The sequence below is a fragment of the Pelobates fuscus genome, chromosome 13 (genome assembly GCF_036172605.1).
Source record: "Pelobates fuscus isolate aPelFus1 chromosome 13, aPelFus1.pri, whole genome shotgun sequence".
Lineage (NCBI taxonomy): Eukaryota > Metazoa > Chordata > Amphibia > Anura > Pelobatidae > Pelobates > Pelobates fuscus.
Genome location: NC_086329.1, coordinates 23,595,787 through 23,613,757, shown reverse-complemented (window position 1 = coordinate 23,613,757; position 17,971 = coordinate 23,595,787). Strand labels below are relative to the sequence as shown.

The 17,971-nt window shown below is 38.4% G+C and overlaps 1 protein-coding gene across 1 annotated transcript in view; it reads left to right on the top strand.

Moving 5' to 3' along the window:
* TTC6 (tetratricopeptide repeat domain 6) overlaps positions 1–17,971 on the top strand; it is a 114,974-nt gene that overhangs the window by 52,452 nt on the left and 44,551 nt on the right. The window contains exons 13-22 of the mRNA XM_063440471.1: positions 908–1,037; positions 1,807–1,982; positions 3,067–3,203; positions 3,930–4,099; positions 4,391–4,511; positions 4,646–4,796; positions 6,246–6,328; positions 9,168–9,244; positions 10,465–10,616; positions 16,277–16,411. Of these exons, the coding sequence (XP_063296541.1) occupies positions 908–1,037; positions 1,807–1,982; positions 3,067–3,203; positions 3,930–4,099; positions 4,391–4,511; positions 4,646–4,796; positions 6,246–6,328; positions 9,168–9,244; positions 10,465–10,616; positions 16,277–16,411 (1,332 nt within the window). The remainder of the gene's footprint in view (positions 1–907; positions 1,038–1,806; positions 1,983–3,066; positions 3,204–3,929; positions 4,100–4,390; positions 4,512–4,645; positions 4,797–6,245; positions 6,329–9,167; positions 9,245–10,464; positions 10,617–16,276; positions 16,412–17,971) is intronic.

The following is a 17,971-nucleotide window of genomic DNA, read 5'->3' as shown; positions in this document are numbered from 1 at the left end:
CCTCACTGTCCAAATATGACAAATCTGTTTTATTGCATTTTTCATGAAACATCATTGCTTATATTGCAATCAAAAGTAGAAACAGATAAGTAAACATTACATGTTCTAAATGGCACAATATAGTGCGAATGACATTACAAAACTACTTAGAAAAAAGAGATGAAATACAATCTAATTTTTAGATTAATTTGCATTTGCAACTTAAAACAGTATGAGATGTTACTACCAACTTAGAACAGTAAAATGAATTATGCAAAAATATTGCTTATTGTATTGGGTGTCAACTTATGTTCAACATTTCAAGGAAACAAGAAGAAACGAGAAATATAATAAAATACATACATTTTAAGCTGAATATCCACTGGGTTGCTAAACATAAGACAGCAGGAATGAGATATTAGAAAGGGTAACAGTAGGCTCCTTCTTCTATTATAATCACTGTACCCCAGCAATTATAAAAGAAAACTAACTTCATATATAAAAAAGATCTACATTTATAAAATACATAGACAGATATAAGTTTAACTTACTTCAGTTAGACAATATAGCCATCGCAAGCAAGAATCTCTGTATTTACAATTACGTTTAGAACCTCACCTTAAAAAACAATAATCTCTAAAGTATCTGCCAAAACCCAGAATTCTCAACATTTCGGCTTCAAAAGTCTTCCTCGAGGGGATGAACAACAGTTCTGTGTGCTCTGTCTGTATATCTAAAATATACCAATAATATAGGAATACATATTTGTTTCCTCAAATCTTGATGGAAAAGGCCAAAGCCAAACTACCTCAAGTTTTATAAAATCTAAAGAAAGCCATAAAACGCCATTTCTATTTATACTTGTATATGTTTACTAAATAATTTGTGTACCTAAGCTATTTTTAAAATTATTTCCTCTTCCCCACAGGCTATAAAACAGGAACCACAACTGTTAGATGCATATTGGCACAGGCATTTAATTTACCTTTTGGAAGGGAAGAGTAATGAAGCTTTGGATGACCTAAATGTCATTATTAAATTTAACAAAACCCACGCAGGTAAATCCTCCCAATGGTAACCATTTTAAAAATGGAGATCTTTAATATTCTGCAGTAAAAAGTATGCTTTTCACATGATGGGCAATTTATTTATTCTGTGTGTATTCATCTCTTTATCACATGCTAGTATAACAGGAATGGGTTTGTATCTCCCCTCACATTGTATTGCTCCTAATAAAGGTAGTAACAGTGCATCCCCGGGGCCAGGTTTCCTATTAGACAACGTAGTCTTGGTCAGTGTCCTCTGCAGTCTAGTCAGTCTTAATAGCAGAGACACAGGAACAGATATAGAGGTTGTAAACCTTAGTGCTGTCCCAGCTCTTCCACCTGCCCACTAAAAGCCTCTCACACAGGAAATGCCTTGCAGGGATAGCATTGAGTGATGCACATTGTATACCAGCTCCTGCAGTTCTATTATCAATCATAGGAAGGTGAGTACATTACCTCTAAATTTCATATTCCTGTACCCAAAACACCCTATTTTTACCTAAACCTGTATTTAACACTCTCCCAAAACCTAAACAAACTCTTTCCTTAGACGGAAATCCGTTCCCTGATCAAAAGTGCCAAATCACAGAGGCAAATTGTTAGAATTGAAAAATGTACTCTTAAGCTAATAACGAATACATAACTTGCATCTCTGAAAAATAAAAGTTAGGAACAGCTGTATAAGATCGTTTGGTATCTGCTACATTGTAAGACCTTTTTACTCTGTTAGTGTATTCTGCAACTGACTTGGCAAAATGTAACCTGTTTTCACCCCTCGTAGATGCCTACCTGTCCAAGGCAGAAATATTTAAACAGAAGAAGGATTTCACTATGTCCATCCTGAGTTACAGTCAAGCTCTAAAGTGCCGCCCCCAAGATGATGATATCTATTTCCGCAGAGCACTGATGTACGAAGCACAGGACGATATTATAATTGCCATGGATGACTACGCAAAGGTGCTCTTTATTTGTTGCTTCTTTGTGCCTATACTACATACCTTAGCTATGGAAAGGAGTCTAAGAGAAAATCCCCCTGCTGTCATGTGTTATACATATGAGTTTCTGAGTGTTCTTATGTAAAGAATTAGAAGTAACATAACGATTAATGCAATTAAAGGGATTAAAAACAGAATGCAGTGAGTACTGCCAGAATATAGTAAGCAGTTTGAAGAACGGAGGTACCTCCCTGAAGATCACACCAACCACTTGAAGAACGGAGGTACCTCCCTGAAGATCACACCAACCACTTGAGCAGTTAATAGCTTAAAGTTGGGTTGACCACTCGGCATAGTCTATAACTTTATAAACCAGGGCAAACCATATTTGGCAGTTTTTGGCTTACATACAGTGATAGGACAGACCCAACCGGCATCCTCTGTAATCCTGCTCTTGGTAAACGCCATGCAACAACTTACAATGATACACATTGTTCTAATAATGGGTAAAAGATGGGAGAATACAAATACACAGGAGTAAGTAGGGAATGTTCAATATACAAGGGGTATGTAAACCATGCATTAGTTAAAACATTTCATCACTGTATGTTCTTTATGATTTGGAAAATCTGACTTCTTCTAAGAAAGTTAATGAACAAGTGGTTTGGAATTTCCTCGCAGTGCGATGACCTTTCACTTGGTTTGAGTATTCCCCGTGTCACATTATCAACATTTTCATGTCTCTCATCAAAGCTTTACTTTCTTAAAAAGCCTGTAAGCGCTGCAGTGATCTAGTTATTTTTCAATAAACAAAACAAACGACGTGTGTATGCTTTGAATGGGAGCTGTATTTGGCAGCTGAGAGCATTGTTCCACTGTTTGCTAAGGTTTTTGGCCAGCTCCACGAACCTAGCTATATGGTACAGCACCTATTGATGTTACACATTTTGATTATTTTTTAAAATATTTTATTCCTGCTCGTATGCCAGAGGGGTGGGCAATGCATCAAATAGCAATGTACCGAGTGTCCTTTGCACTGTAGGTGTTTAACTTCTCTTAAGATTTGCGAAGTCACTCATTGAATGATTCCAATCTATTCCATTTAGTGTTTTTATCACAATCCGAGTCGAACAGATGCCCTCATGAAACATGGCTTGCATTACTTTGAGAACGGCAACTGGACAGCTGCTGTACAGGACTTCACTTCTCTCATCAAACACGATTTCAACAATGCAGATGCCAGGTATCCTATCCTAATTACACTATTAACAGTACCGTCATATTTTAATACACAGCTTAACAGCTTGCTGAATGTGAAGGGAATATTTCTAAACTTCCTGGGGGAATTCCATGTTAGAAATCCTTTTCTTTGTGTTATAGGTGGCATTCTGCTCTGACTTACATTTTTGTAATGTAATTGCAAGTTAACATATTAATAGAGATAACAGTGTTGCAGTAAATACTGTATATTTAAGATAATCTGCAGTGTTTACATTACAGCCTAGTGATAACTCCACTGGCCACTCCTCAGATGGCTACTAGAGGTGCTTCCTGGGGCGGTGCTGCACAGTATGACTGTCATTCAGTGTCAGGAGATGCTGGTTGGCCAGGGCTGTGTTTAGCTTGTGCTGGCTCTGCCCCAGCTTTGCTTCTTTGACAGTCTCAGCCTAGGGGAAAATATTATTAGCTTAGAATATCACTTATGATGATGTCAGCCAAAAAGGCAGATCAGGGGCAGAGCCAGCACCAGCAGACTGAAATAAAGGTAATATTTTACTTTATTTAGTGGGGCAAGAGGGGCTAGATGGTGTTTTTAACACTACAGGGACAGGAATACATGTTTGTGTTCCTGACCCTCTAGTGTTCCTTTAACACAATAAGAAACATTTAGAAACTGGTTTCTATTTGCTTTAATATGGTGAGGTAAAATTGATCAATGTTTGCTTTTCCCACCTTGTCTGCTGATCAGGATTTATCGAGGCCGAGCTTACACCAAACTGGGCCATTATTCAGAAGCTGTAGAAGATTACTCAGCTGCAATTCATTTTGATCCCAATAACTGGCTGGCTTTTTATTATCGCGGGTGTTTGCTGCGCAAAGGCAATCCACAGCAAGCACTGCAGGATTTCAGCATTTCTGGTAATTATTTTAATATATTAACAAAAATACACAATTATCAAAAAAATAGACACGACAGTTGTTTGTTTTATTTCTGAATGGTATGAATTATACATGAAGAAAAATAAAACACTTGTGTTAAACGTTAGTTACATTTCTTTCCTAAAATAAATAAATACAATATCTCTTATTTAGGTTCATCTGAGCAGACATTGATACTTAATACTTAGATTTACATTTTTCCTTAGATTTTTGGTAACCTTTCTAAAATGATTTTATTAACTTAATCTAGTGAATCACTTTTTTTTGCAGTTCTTCTTAATAATGACTTTGAGAATGTGAATGCATTTCTTCACCGCGGTATTTTGTATACAGACCTGGGCATGTGGACTGAAGCTGCATTTGACTTTGAGTGTGTTCTTGCTCTCGATAAGTATGTCTTTGTTTTTTGTTTCGCTCCCTGGGGTTAGTAGTGCAGTAGAAGTATACACTTAGTTGTATAAGAATTTTGGTCTCTCACATTATTCAGCTAACCTACCATGTTTCCATTTTTATTTGCTTCCTCAGAACTGTAGTACTGGCTCATGTCAATCTAGGTCTGATTGCTCTGCAATATCAGCATCGTTACTCTCAAGCTGTCCGCCACTTCTCAGCAGCACTAAGAGTAGATCCTACATATTTACGAGCATATCTGTGCCGGGCTCAGGCCTACGAGAAGGTATAGCATTATTGTTTAATGTTAGCTAGGTTTCAATGCCAGAGAAAGTAACTAAATATGCCTCTAAATGTATTAGTTAGTTGACTTTAAATATAAAAGTATACATTGAAAATTACAGATGAGATTGCATATCATATCACTCACATTGTATATTTTTGGGTATTTACATAATATCCAATGATTTTGCATATTGTTTACAATTCCCAAAGTTTAGCCACACAAGTCCTTATGAATTATGAGATCGTACATTTTATCCCAGCACCCTGATTCACTGATACAGCGGAACCACTCAAGGAAACGGAGGGAAGCCGGTCACTGTCAGTGGAGCTAGACCTACTTCCACCAAATTACACCCATATATTGTTCAGTTACAACTATGGGTCTATCTACTCAGTTAAACATTTTGCTGCTAGCTAGCCTTTTATTTCTACACATATGCAGAACTGTAAAAGAACCCAAGTCCATGCATGCACTTTTTACATGAGCTTCCACTGATGTTTAAGAGAAAAAGGACACCATACAAATAAGAAATATGCTTCTTTGTAGTAGCAGGATTCTGTGTTGTGGGAGCTGGATAGCCATAGGCTGAGAAGGATTAGACACTGAGATTGGACTGGTGCTTCTGGTCGAACACCTCGGTCAATAGAAAAAACATTTGGAACAGCTTCCTCAGTGTCTGGGACATTTCTTGGTGTAAGGTGCCCCTTCCAAGGTGTTGGCCATATTGACAGGCACTGTGGCCCAAAACAACTCACAAGCAGGGTAACAAACCAAAGGTTGGGATTAGTTGATTGGAATTGAGTTAGCCCATTGATTCAGAGGGGAATAGTAAATGTCTCCTGTCAGTAAGCGAGAAGGTTCCATCAGATCATCGAGGTGTCCTGCAAAAGAAAGTAAATACAGAATATGAGTCAGCTGAATTCTAGACCATCACAAATGCCTTTATTGTGATTCTTAATATCTTCTAAAACAGCAATTTTTTAGAAAAGGGTGGAATTTCAAAAACTGAGAAACGTCAAATGCTTATTCTCTGCCTCTTTTCTAGTTATTTGCCTGTGTGGGGCACCAGTCACACACCACCACTGATGATTTAGCTCTATTTAAACGAGTGATGCGTGCCTACAAGAGACATTTCTTTTTGTCTTTTAGTTCTCGCGTTGTCACCTCTTTGCTCACTATCTGTGGAATGTGTTATCTGTACATTTAAAAATAAATAAGCAAAAAAAGCTGAAAGCTTCATAATACACACATCAGATAATGTTATAATACGAGTCTAGCTATGTTTTATTTCAGAATAATACAGAATGCATTGTGCATCTTCTTACTGATACCATGTGTCCGATTTAGTTGGCGTTACAGACAGTCACGACATGTCAGCATTGCAATTAGAAGTTTAGGAATACTAGCAATTCTAAAATGATGACTACATCTGCCCTCTATTCCTATTAGGCCAATGATTTGCACAGTGCTTTGAAAGATATAACACGAGCCATCCATTTGTGTCCTGACTCACCTCAACCCTACCTCATCAGGTAAGTGATTAACCATCCCTAATACTCTGAATCGGAGTTATAACTATAAGACAAGAAGGGGTCGAGTAGGTGCTGTGTGCGGTTTGGATGTCATGGTTTAATGATCCTACAACCAAATTCTATACTAATACAGTATATCGTACAGTTAGTAAGTTTGTCAAATTCTATACTAATACAGTATATCGTACAGTTAGTACGATTGTCAAATTCTATACTAATACAGTATATCATATTAATACAGTATATCGTACAGTTAGTAAGTTTGTCAAATTCTATATTTATACAGTATATCGTACAGTTAGTAAGTTTGTCAAATTCTATACTAATACAATATGTCACACTACTAGTAAGTTTGTCAAATTTTCCCATTGTTGTTGAATATTTAGTGTTAGAGGTATGACGCATGTATCACTTCATATGTGCAAGTCTTTTTGTGTTTTATTAGTAAGATTACTTCTCATAGGTCAGGTTACAAACATTTCACATGATAATTACATCTGTGATATATCATATGCTCTTTTGCTGTAATCCAAGAGCTTGTAAGCACCTTGATTCTCTCTGGAATAGTGTGTTGTAGTGTTTGTACGTGTATTTCTACAGTTCTGTACAATCACCACAAGATGGTGATAGTAAACTACTTTTAAACATTTTTTTTTTTTGATTGGCTTTAAAGTTTTAAATTGAAACTTTTTAACACCTTTATCAGTTGTGGGTTTTTTGTTTGTGTTTTTTTTTGGGGGTGGGGGGGTGTGTTAATGACAGTCAATAACGGCTATTTTATATATATTTTCCTCTTGCTCTTAAAGGGATGCTATAGTGCCAGGAAAACAAAGTCGTTTTCCTCGCACTATAGGGCTAATAGTTTCCCTCCTTCCCTCTTCAGCCACTTACCTGAATCCAGAGCCAATCTCCCTTGGCGCTGTGTCAGGCTCCGCCGACGTTGGCAGGGTAGTCCTAGTGCGCGGCAATGGCCACGCGCGCATTAACCCCCCACCCCCCCCTTGGATAAGCATTATTCAATGCTTTCCTATGGGGAAATTTTGACGCTGGAGGTCCGTGAGGATGTCCACGTTGGATAACGGACCAAAAGTCCGTTTGGATTCCGGAAGCCCTCTAGTGGATTCCAGAAGCCCTCTAGTCTGGCGGACAGCCACTGGGGGCGGATTTAGAGCTGCAATGTTTTACATTACCGAACTAAGTGCAAAAGGGTCACAGCACCCAGGCTACTTCAATTAGCTGAAGTGGTCTGGGCGCCTAAAGTGTTCCTTTTAACTGCAATAACACCTAGATATTAATGTCTAATTTTGTGCCATTAAATGTCACTTTGTGGCATTTTCACTGTGAATATTGTTATTCTAATATGTTTATTCGCACTTGGCAATATGCATCATTGTGTCTATCTTTTTGTTAATTAATTTAGTTAGAGACCTTATCCAATTTTAGCATTCATTTAGTATCGGATGAAACTACTTTGTGTCACTACTCTGACTGATGTCAAATGACACAATGGATTATGACTCCTCAGCGCATGATCTACACAAAAAGTAACCTATCCTACTAATAGCTTGCTAACATCTCTATTTTGTTTTCCTCACTGCAACGTAAATAGAATAAACCCTATTCTTGCAATAAGTAACCATTTAAGGCAGAGCTTTCCAAACTTTTCATGCTGGCAACACACTTTTCAGACATGCATCATTTCACGACTTGGCGGTGGTCGAGACTGTGTTCTCTATCTTGAACATGCCACTTCAGTTGCGGCTGCATCACCAAAAGTGACCCGATTGCGCATGCACATTACAAGTATTAGCCAAACCAGCTGAGAGCCCACAGCCCCCTCCCCAGGCGAGACTAGCAGAGGATGAAACAGACTAAAAACAAAACAAAAAACCTGCCAGGTATTCGACTAGACATAACGATATAATGTCTCAATGTAAATACTGGGAACCAGTCGGTTTCCAACAGTCAGCCTATGCCACAGCTAAGACACTGCTGCACGCCTGCTTGAAGTCCCCATAAAACTACTAAATCCTTCTCTCTGCTTGATGGCTAGCGTTACTCGATTTCAGATTTGGCAGCATGGATGGTTACTTAATGTGAAATTAGCATTATCACATTTTCATGCTTAAAGATGAGCTGTTAAAATAACTTTAGCAGTAAGGTTTCTTCGTGTCTCTCTCCACATATTAAATGAGCACCCGATGCAAATTAAATGTTCTGTCAGAGTTTTAATAGAAAGGCAGAGATAACATGGCTGAATCTGTGTATGACACAGTTATATAATATTACAGGGTTAACTATTTGATTACCAGTTCGTTTTTTGTTGTAATACTATATCAGGAGTGGTACACAGGTAAAACACCAGTTGCTGTAGTACTACAAATACTATGAATAGCATTGCCCTGCTGTACGTGTAATGTATATGCTGCAGGATTCCGTATTGACTACCTCATTTCATCCTACCAATCCCAGGACAACACCTTTCATGCACTGCCCACCAGTATGTATAAGTGAGATATGCCCGGGAAAACATGATGGATATGGTAGCGGTCACCATGAAGCATCATGGGTGTTGTTCATCAAGAGCCTGGGCATCTTCATTTTGGTCACCATTGTCCTACAGTGCTTACAGGTCGTAGTTGCCACAACACATCAATGCCTCAGTTTGTATTTATAAACAGGGTTTGTTGTACTATAGGCAGAATGTGTCTGTAAATTATGGCCATGGGCAACAAGCTCCATGATGTGCTTCTAAAGGTCAGGCTTTCTGGTTTAATGTTTGTAGAAAATGTTAAAGGTCACGTTGGTCATTAGTGAGTGCAATCTTTGTCTCCTGCAGGGGACAATATCTGTATGAAATGAAGAGATATGACCTTGCTAGCTTCTGTATTCACCATGCAGCTGCGATGACTCAAGGTGCGGGGTAAATCTCTCTGTCTTCTAATAATATAGCACTGCGGATTGCCTTAGATTGGAATATTTTATATAATGTGTATGCATACAGTAGCCTGGTAATTGGACAGTAGTTCACCTGTGTGCCTGTGACTAATAAGAAAATAAAGCAGATAAGTAAAATAAGCAAGAAGTAATCAGATGTACATAATGTGTATAGAAATGATTTATTTGTACAATACACACACGTTTTGCAGAGCTAAATAAAGCCAGAGATGTGCATGCATTTGTTTGAGATAGACAATCCAATACTGTAAAAAACACAAACTGTCTAGGAGGGATGAGCAGAAAATGTAAAAGCAGAAATTTAAAGGGGAATTTTAACTTCCCAGGATTTTTAATAAGTATGGTTATCAAATGTGTATTTGCGAGGTGTAAAAAGAAAAAAAATTATGTAGAAATACATCCGCCTCTTTATCCTGCAACTGGGTGTCTCCATCGTAGCTCTCTGACAGTCATTGATGTAAGTTCTGTCCTTTACACCTGGAAGTCACCATAAAGAGAAAAGGACACATTAAACACCGTGACGTATGCCTTTGGTTTCAAATTGGCTACAGCACAATTGGCATAGTATGTAGATAGAAACGAGGTTGCTTAGAAAATGCAACCATGTTAATTTAGTTTTCAGACACACTTTATACCCTGTGCTAAACGCTTACAAAATACATTTTATAGAAACAATGTTTACATTTAATTGTGATGACTTGCTTGTGAGTCCTTTTTGACACGGCTAGGGCATAGATTCTGCTCCTACTAACATGTTTTTCTTTTTATTTCATTAGCTAAAACTCACTTTTAGTAAAAGACTCTTAAAATAAAATCAGCACCTCCCTTTCTAGTATTAAGCAGCCCACTATTGGTAAAGCAAAATGTTTATTCCCCAAACATCTAACCAGGCTGTGTTGGTTTTACCTCCCTGGCAACCGCCTGATCCTTCCTTATGATTTTAGAATTTTTGTTTTGCTTCATATTCTTGAGCAACTGAGAATCCAATTAATAATGAGCGTTTCCAGTCTCCAGTTGCAAATATAGTCAGATTTATAAAACATGAGATTGCTTTCCGGTCGCTATTTTCGGGGGATAGTATGTATTTAATTGTGAAAGTATATATTAGGATGTGTGTTGTTGGGAGAGATGGTTATGTATAATATACAATGTTACCAATAAATTCTGTGCTCTGGTAGGTTTCTCCCCAGATCAGCAAGCGTTGGTTCAGTCTTTCTGCCACCAGTATAACAATGCCATTGAATGCTTGATATCTGCCATTAAAGTCAAACCGACCCCCACACTGTTGGTCCTACTGGGAAAAATCCAAATGAAAGCCAAGAAAAACAAGGTGAGGCTTTGTGCTCTATGACGGATTTGTCTTAAAGCATATTTACAAAAATAAAAAGCGCATCAACATCTACCTAAAATGGTGCTTAGAGGGCACTCCGTGCAAAGCGGCTTATGTACACTGTCCAACTTTTTGTGAAACTGTTTGACAGAAACAGGGCTCTTTCCTGCACCTTCTTTTAGCCACATTCATAATGCAGGATGTACACTTCAACCGTGCCAACATCAATTCTGTACAGCAAAACAAGGGATGGAGTCAGCGCTAATCAGGAAGGCAGCAGTCCCAAACAAGGACTCCCTCTAATGTCCCTGGAAATCAATGGTAAAAGCAGGAAAATGGGGGCATGGGTCTGCGCCAAAGTGCACAATAGGTAATGGTATTAAGTCCAATAGGATCTATATTGTCGTTTCCAAAGTTCTACTTATTGCGATGCCCAGAAGGTGTTGGTGACGTGAAGAGTAATCCAAATATGTAAAAATAGAAGAGTCCTTACTTACAATTAACAGAGCTTAATCCAGCTCTGGTGTGAATGGCTTAGAGCGGTATTATCCCCGCTTTCAGGATATGCGGCAAGTGTCCTTTTCTTTGTAGTGACCGGTAGCCAAGTTGGAAATAAAAATGGAAACAATAATGGTGCAGTATGTTTCACACGTATATTAAAAAGTATAAAATATAATAGATGTACTCACATTCGGTAGAGCTTTGACTAGCTCTAGTTTGTTAGGCGTGCAGCGGTATCATCCCCGCTTGTAGGATATAGGGTGAGTGATCTTGACGAGAGTATCAGGAGCTCGGAGAGAAGATAAAACAGCGATAGTGCTCTCAATAAAATCTTAGTGGTACAATTTTGGCGCCATTTTTTAATTAATTCTATACCTATATAAATTCTAACTAGCCAGGTTAAAATGTTTATTATCCATTGATAAAGCCTTATTCTGGCGAAACGTGTTTGGATATTTTTACTGTTTTATCTACTGTTAATAAAAAGATTTTGGTAATTTTTTTACGCTTAAACCATTATCTTTTATTGTTACCTGGCTTTTTATACACATTGTATACTATATATTTATTTTATTATTTAAAAGATTTATTATTTTTTTTATTTATTTATTTTTTTTTACTCCTGCATATTATACTCCAAAGAATCCTAGGTGGGGATTATACCACCCATGCTGTTACATAGAGCAGTTAGTCTGCCCTATACACTGGGAGTATATTTTATTATTTTATCTGACCACTAAGATTTTATTGAGAGCACTATCGCTGTTTTATCTTCTCTCCGAGCTCCTGATACTCTCGTCAAGATCACTCACCCTATATCCTACAAGCGGGGATGATACCGCTGCACACCTAACAAACTAGAGCTAGTCAAAGCTCTACCGAATGTGAGTACATCTATTATATTTTATACTTTTTAATATACGTGTGAAACATACTGCACCATTATTGTTTCCATTTTTATTTCCAACTTGGCTACCGGTCACTACAAAGAAAAGGACACTTGCCGCATATCCTGAAAGCGGGGATAATACCGCTATAAGCCATTCACACCAGAGCTGGATTAAGCTCTGTTAATTGTAAGTAAGGACTCTTCTATTTTTACATATTTGGATTACTCTTCACGTCACCAACACCTTCTGGGCATCGCAATAAGTAGAACTTTGGAAACGACAATATAGATCCTATTGGACTTAATACCATTACCTATTGTGCACTTTGGCGCAGACCCATCCCCCATTTTCCTGCTTTTACCATCAATTCTGTACAACTTGATCTACTTGATCTGTACAACTAATGTGTTGAGATCAGGAGCTCTCAGGGGTCACAGCCAACCATCAAAGTCCAGGTTGGACTCTGGTAATATTGGATGGAGCCCATTGCCTATTTGTATCATTGCTATTACACAGAACTGTAGTGGTTATGGTGTTTAGAATGCCCCTTCAAGTTTATAAAAGAAGTGTATTGTGCACACCAGCAATATACACAAGTGAAAACCAACCTGGCTTAGAAGTAAATATGCTAATGTCATGGACGGCACAAGGATACTTATTACTGCTATTGCTGAAGGCTTGTCTAATGCGAAGGAGTAATACTAAAACAATGAATGGCAAAAAATGGGTTGCAAGAGAAACGATCTTCTGGGGTTGCTGTATATCTTGTGCAGAGAGAATTTGCTGGCATTTCGGATCTGGACTGCCCGTATGGGTGGGACCAGTCTGATATGCTTCAGATATGTTCTCTCTGTAATGGCACAAGATGAGCTAAAACCAGCTTGAGTTCTGAGCGGGGACCCACCGAAGGGCAGGCTATTTCAGCTGCTGTCCGTTCTCAGAATACTCTTGCGACCCGTTTTTTGCTCTCTAAAACAATGAATGGCCACTTATTTCCTATTGTGGCATATGGAAAGGAGAAGCCTGGGCACTGAGGGTAACTACAGGAAGGATAAAGGATCAGTGGCGATACATATTACTATTAAATAGACCTTAAACAATGGACAACAAAATAGATGGGTAGTTTTTCTATTGTGTTGATAAATGTTATTTGTATTGAGGTTAATTGTTTAGCGTGGGCTTATAAATGTGAGAAGATTGGGGTTGTTACTGCGTTACTCTCGCTGATGTACAGCTCCATGGATGGCCCCCGTTCCCTCTCTGAAAAGGCGACGCACTAAAAATAAACTCTCTTAGTATGAGCAAGGGATTCATTTCACCAACAGAAAAAAGGGCCCAGGAGTGTGTTTAAACCCACTAGAAGTATTTATCAATCTGTGGAATAAGAGGAAATCTTTGACCATCCTCTCTATTTATATCTCTGTGGACATGTTTTATCCAGTACATGGCTCTGTGGATGAAGTCAGAAGTGATCTATTGTGTGTTATCAATGCTTCGCTTTAATATATTTCTTACATAACACAGCTGGCCTTCTGCAATGTGCTTTTCCATTAAATGATCATTTCAAATCGTACTAGAGGAAATAGTATTGTTAATGGAATAGGACAAAGGAGAGACTCATATTATATGCTCTTTTAAGAAACAATGCCACATTTTGGGTTAGAGGTTGTATGGGAGTAGACTCATCCTTTTCAAAAATAAAATTTGTGTTTATGCATACATGGATTGGAAATAATGTATTTATATTACATTATCAAATATTATTCATTAACTGTTCCAGCTGTTCATTTTCTTCTTATATCTCATTTAGCACGTTTCTTTGTTGTTTCTGTCCGTGTTTCATATTTATATCTTTTTCTTACGTGAACATTGATTTGACATTTTATGGTATAATTGTCGCCAGCCTAACACGCAAATGGTCCTTAGAGTGGCCAGTCTGGTGCAGGTTGCATAGATAGGCCAAATGTATGCAAATTTATAGTGAGATGCTATCAAGTCAGCGTCATGTTTGCTACACCAGAACTTGCTAGACTGACGCAGAGTTGATTGACATTAAATAAAAATACAAGCCCTGGGGTGTAGGATGTGACCCAAATGGAGTGGTCTAAGTTCTAATTCGGCTCAGGGATGATGATACCATTACAGTAGTCTAATTATTTGTTTTAAAAGTTCAGTATAATAGATATCAATCTCTCTAATTAGATTTACAGCTCTCTATAGAGAACACGAAAGCTGAGCTGTACATTTCTTGTTCATCTCAGTAGGTTTTATCTAATTTAAAGGACCACTAAAGTCACCCTGACAACTTCACTTCAATAATAATCAGTCACGTGACATTGCAGCTCATAGGACAGCATTGAATTCAATTATTTCCTATAAGAACCATTGATGAGATCCCCAATGCTCCTCATTGAAGAGCATTAGATTGGACTATAGCCAGAGGAAGGGGGTAAAGAGTTTATTTTTAAAAAATATATATTTTAAGTGTAAAGAGGTGGGGGCTAGAAATAACTAGGCAGAGTGTCACTGTAGCATTAGGAATATAGGAGTTTTTTTGTTTTTTATTTTTGTTGAATTTTTTATTTTTGCAGTGCGAAGAATAGGCACATGCACTCTCAAGGTGCCCCAGAAGCAGTCCTCAAGTATTTCCCTCGCGTAACATGCGGGGCTTCAATTATCAGGCATAATTTTATAATATAAGCAGATTTAACATTGTAGCTTCAGCTTAAGAATATACGATTATGTTATAGTCAAGTTTAGTCAGAGCGTGGGTTAGGTTAGTGACAGCATGAGTAACCAAGCATATAAGAACATTAAACTATGCATGCATGTAACCTTAGGGAAAACAGTCCACGTTGATATAATTTGACCAGCTGGATAAGCACCGAGTCACTTATGCCGGCATTACAGTAGTGAGCACCACTGTCATCCACTGGCTGTAACGTGTTGTCTGACGATCAAAGGAGTGAGTCAGGAGGCTTGTGAGTTTGTGGCAGCAGTTGGTGGTCATGACTGGCAGCGGTATATCAGTCCTGAACTTTGGTTGGGGCATTCACCCCACCCTGGTCATAGGGAACAAGTAGGTGTAAACCTGAGGGGTTGCTGGGCTAGGTGTTGCTTGTCTCCACCTCCAGTCCTTGTCCGAGTCGGTGATAGCTGCAGTGAGGCAGTGTGCAGAGTTGGCAGCCCGTTGGGAGCAGGGTAACCGCAGCCTCCCGCCCCGGGCTGGTGAGGAGGCCGACATCTTCTTGCCACGGACCCAGTAGCCCGGATGGGCCGGGTCTCTCCTGGGTGGGGAGCAGAGGTGGGTTCCAATGGTGTGTCGACGCCTATGGCCGTGGACCCTCCGTCGATGTGGGCGATGTCTTAGGGTCAAGCCCTTGGTGGCCCTCAACCCAGGTAGGCCAGTGGCCGGAGCAACTAGGCCCGAGGGGGTCTCCTGCGCTCCCCGGTTCACAGCTCTTCGTGCCTTCGCATGTGAGTTATCGAGACATGCAAGGTTTATGTTTTGCAGGGTTTAGCTAGATCTGTGACATAACGGAAAGTAACCTCGCTGAGTTATCGAGACATGCAAGGTTTATGCTTTGCAGGGTTTAGCTAGATCTGTCACATAACGGAAAGTAACCTCGCTGAGTTATCGAGACATGCAAGGTTTATGTTTTGCAAGATTTCTCACATAACTGAAAATAACATCGCAGGGCTATTAGGTTTTTATTCCTAAAGCTATAGTGTTCATTTAATATGTTCGCTATCTTTATTTCTAAGGCTGATTAGATATACTAATTGTGGTATTTATAGCATCAAGTATACATTATACCCTGCAATGAAAGAAAGGACAATTAAAGTGATTGCAAGCAATGCCCTCTGATTACTTTTGTTATGATTCATTGCAGTATATTTTTAAACCAGAAATTGTGGAGAACAAAAAACTTGGTAAAGGCCAAAGTAGTTAAGCGTGAAAAAGCGAGCCGAACGATTCTTCTAGTTGGACTATTTTCAGTTTATTTTTAGCTTTATTCTTGCAGCTAAGATGCTAATGAAGTTAGTATCATTTTCATTCTTTAACGGATCAATATATGGCATTTATTTAATGTTTATAACTGTATTCATCTTACATGTATTTGGAAAGGTGAGAATGTTATCACATAAAGGAGAATAAAGACCATTAAAGCAACTTCTTCCCCAAAATCATTTATACAAACTATACAATAATAATACTAAATCCCCATCTATGTGGCAGTAATATGTTTCCATTGTATGATTTAACAGGATGCAGCTGAAAGTTTTATACAAGCTTTGGAAGTTCTCGGTTCTTCTGACCAGCAGCAGCCTTCGCCCTCTGAAAAGGCAGAGATTTTCTACCTTTTAGGTCTATGCTACATTGAACAGTTTAAAGTCTTACAGGTAAGCCAGGTTCGATTTTTCTTTTACAAGGAGGTCAATAAGACCCATCAGTGATAATAATGCCTGTTACGTGCGGTTAAAATGACACATTCACTAACAGTCTTACCACCTCCCTCCCTTTTATCTGATGAGTGCTTTTTGTAAACGCATTACTTTAGCAAATGTAGTTAGAAAGAATAAAAAAAAAAAACCTGTTAAAAACAACCCCCCCCCCCCCCCACAAATCCTTGTAGATAGAAAAAGATTTTGTAACTTGGATTTAAATTCTCCGAAGACCAATTTCTGAAATGTTATATTTTTTTAATTGTCATATTATTTTGTTTTAATTTTCTAATTAGCAAAGCAGATGAATCTTTATTACATTTAGAACAGCTGTTTTAGGGACTTGTCTCAGGATTCCCATAATTATTCCCGCTTTGGGATGATTAGAAGGATATGCAGGACTTGCTTCAAATGTTCCCACCGTGTCCATGTGACAGAGGTTGTGGTCTTTCCATCAGATGACAGATTCACAAGCTGCCATATCCTCAGCAATCGCTCACTTAGTGAACTCAGCCGCCCCATCATCTGATGTTAACATATCCTTAGCAGAAGCTCATGTGCCTATTGTTATTCGCATTTATATAGCCAACACTTTCTGCTGACCTTTAGAATTATAGAAAAAGGATTTTTTACAAGTAATTGACACAAAATAATATTGACAGTGACAAGAGGCGCTGCTCAAACAAGCTTGCAATCTAGTCCTCCATCGCAGACTTTGTAAAGCACCCTTTTAAAGTCAATATATAGAAAATTAAAACTAGACATCATATAACTCTTTTAATGAAACTATGTTACAATAATAGCCATCCAGTAAACATACATAATCTTTTTGGAATTATTATACTCAACCTTCCCAATTACACATGCAAATAGACAGGAATATTGACAGGTTGGAAGTGACTTAAGCACCATAAACCACTCATTAAACATCACATGTGTATGTGCTTGCAGATAAATAAAAGTATAAATTCAAGATTTAGCTAATGACAGTGAACAATAGTACATTTACAAATAATATTTTGCATACATGGGGTGGCTGGCAACCCTTGACTTCATGGTGAAATGCAAACCAATGGCTGCTATTTGTATGCAGACTCACAGATCTCGGAGGATGGCCCTACTCATAGGACACCTATGACACCTCTCCATCAGTATGAACTGTGCAGTATGTGTAAGTGTCTCCATAGTCACTTGTAAATACGCCCACGTTATACATACTTACTGCAGTCTTCATGGAAATATTTCACTGGGCCTACCCAGCCCCAGAGAGCAAAATGAATATGGACCACCAGCCCATGCACAAACTCACAAGGTGCTGGGCTAGGAAAGGTCTATATTTTGGAATTGATTATATTTCCCAAAGTGTTGTTATTTTTACTTTTGCCCATGCTCTTATTTAAAAAAAAAAAAAAAAAAACCAATCTACTTGTCCAAGGGACTAAATGGTCTCCCAATACTTGTCCTGACACAAAATTCCAATTACGAAGATCGGTGCTCCTGCCAAGAGTTTTCACAAAA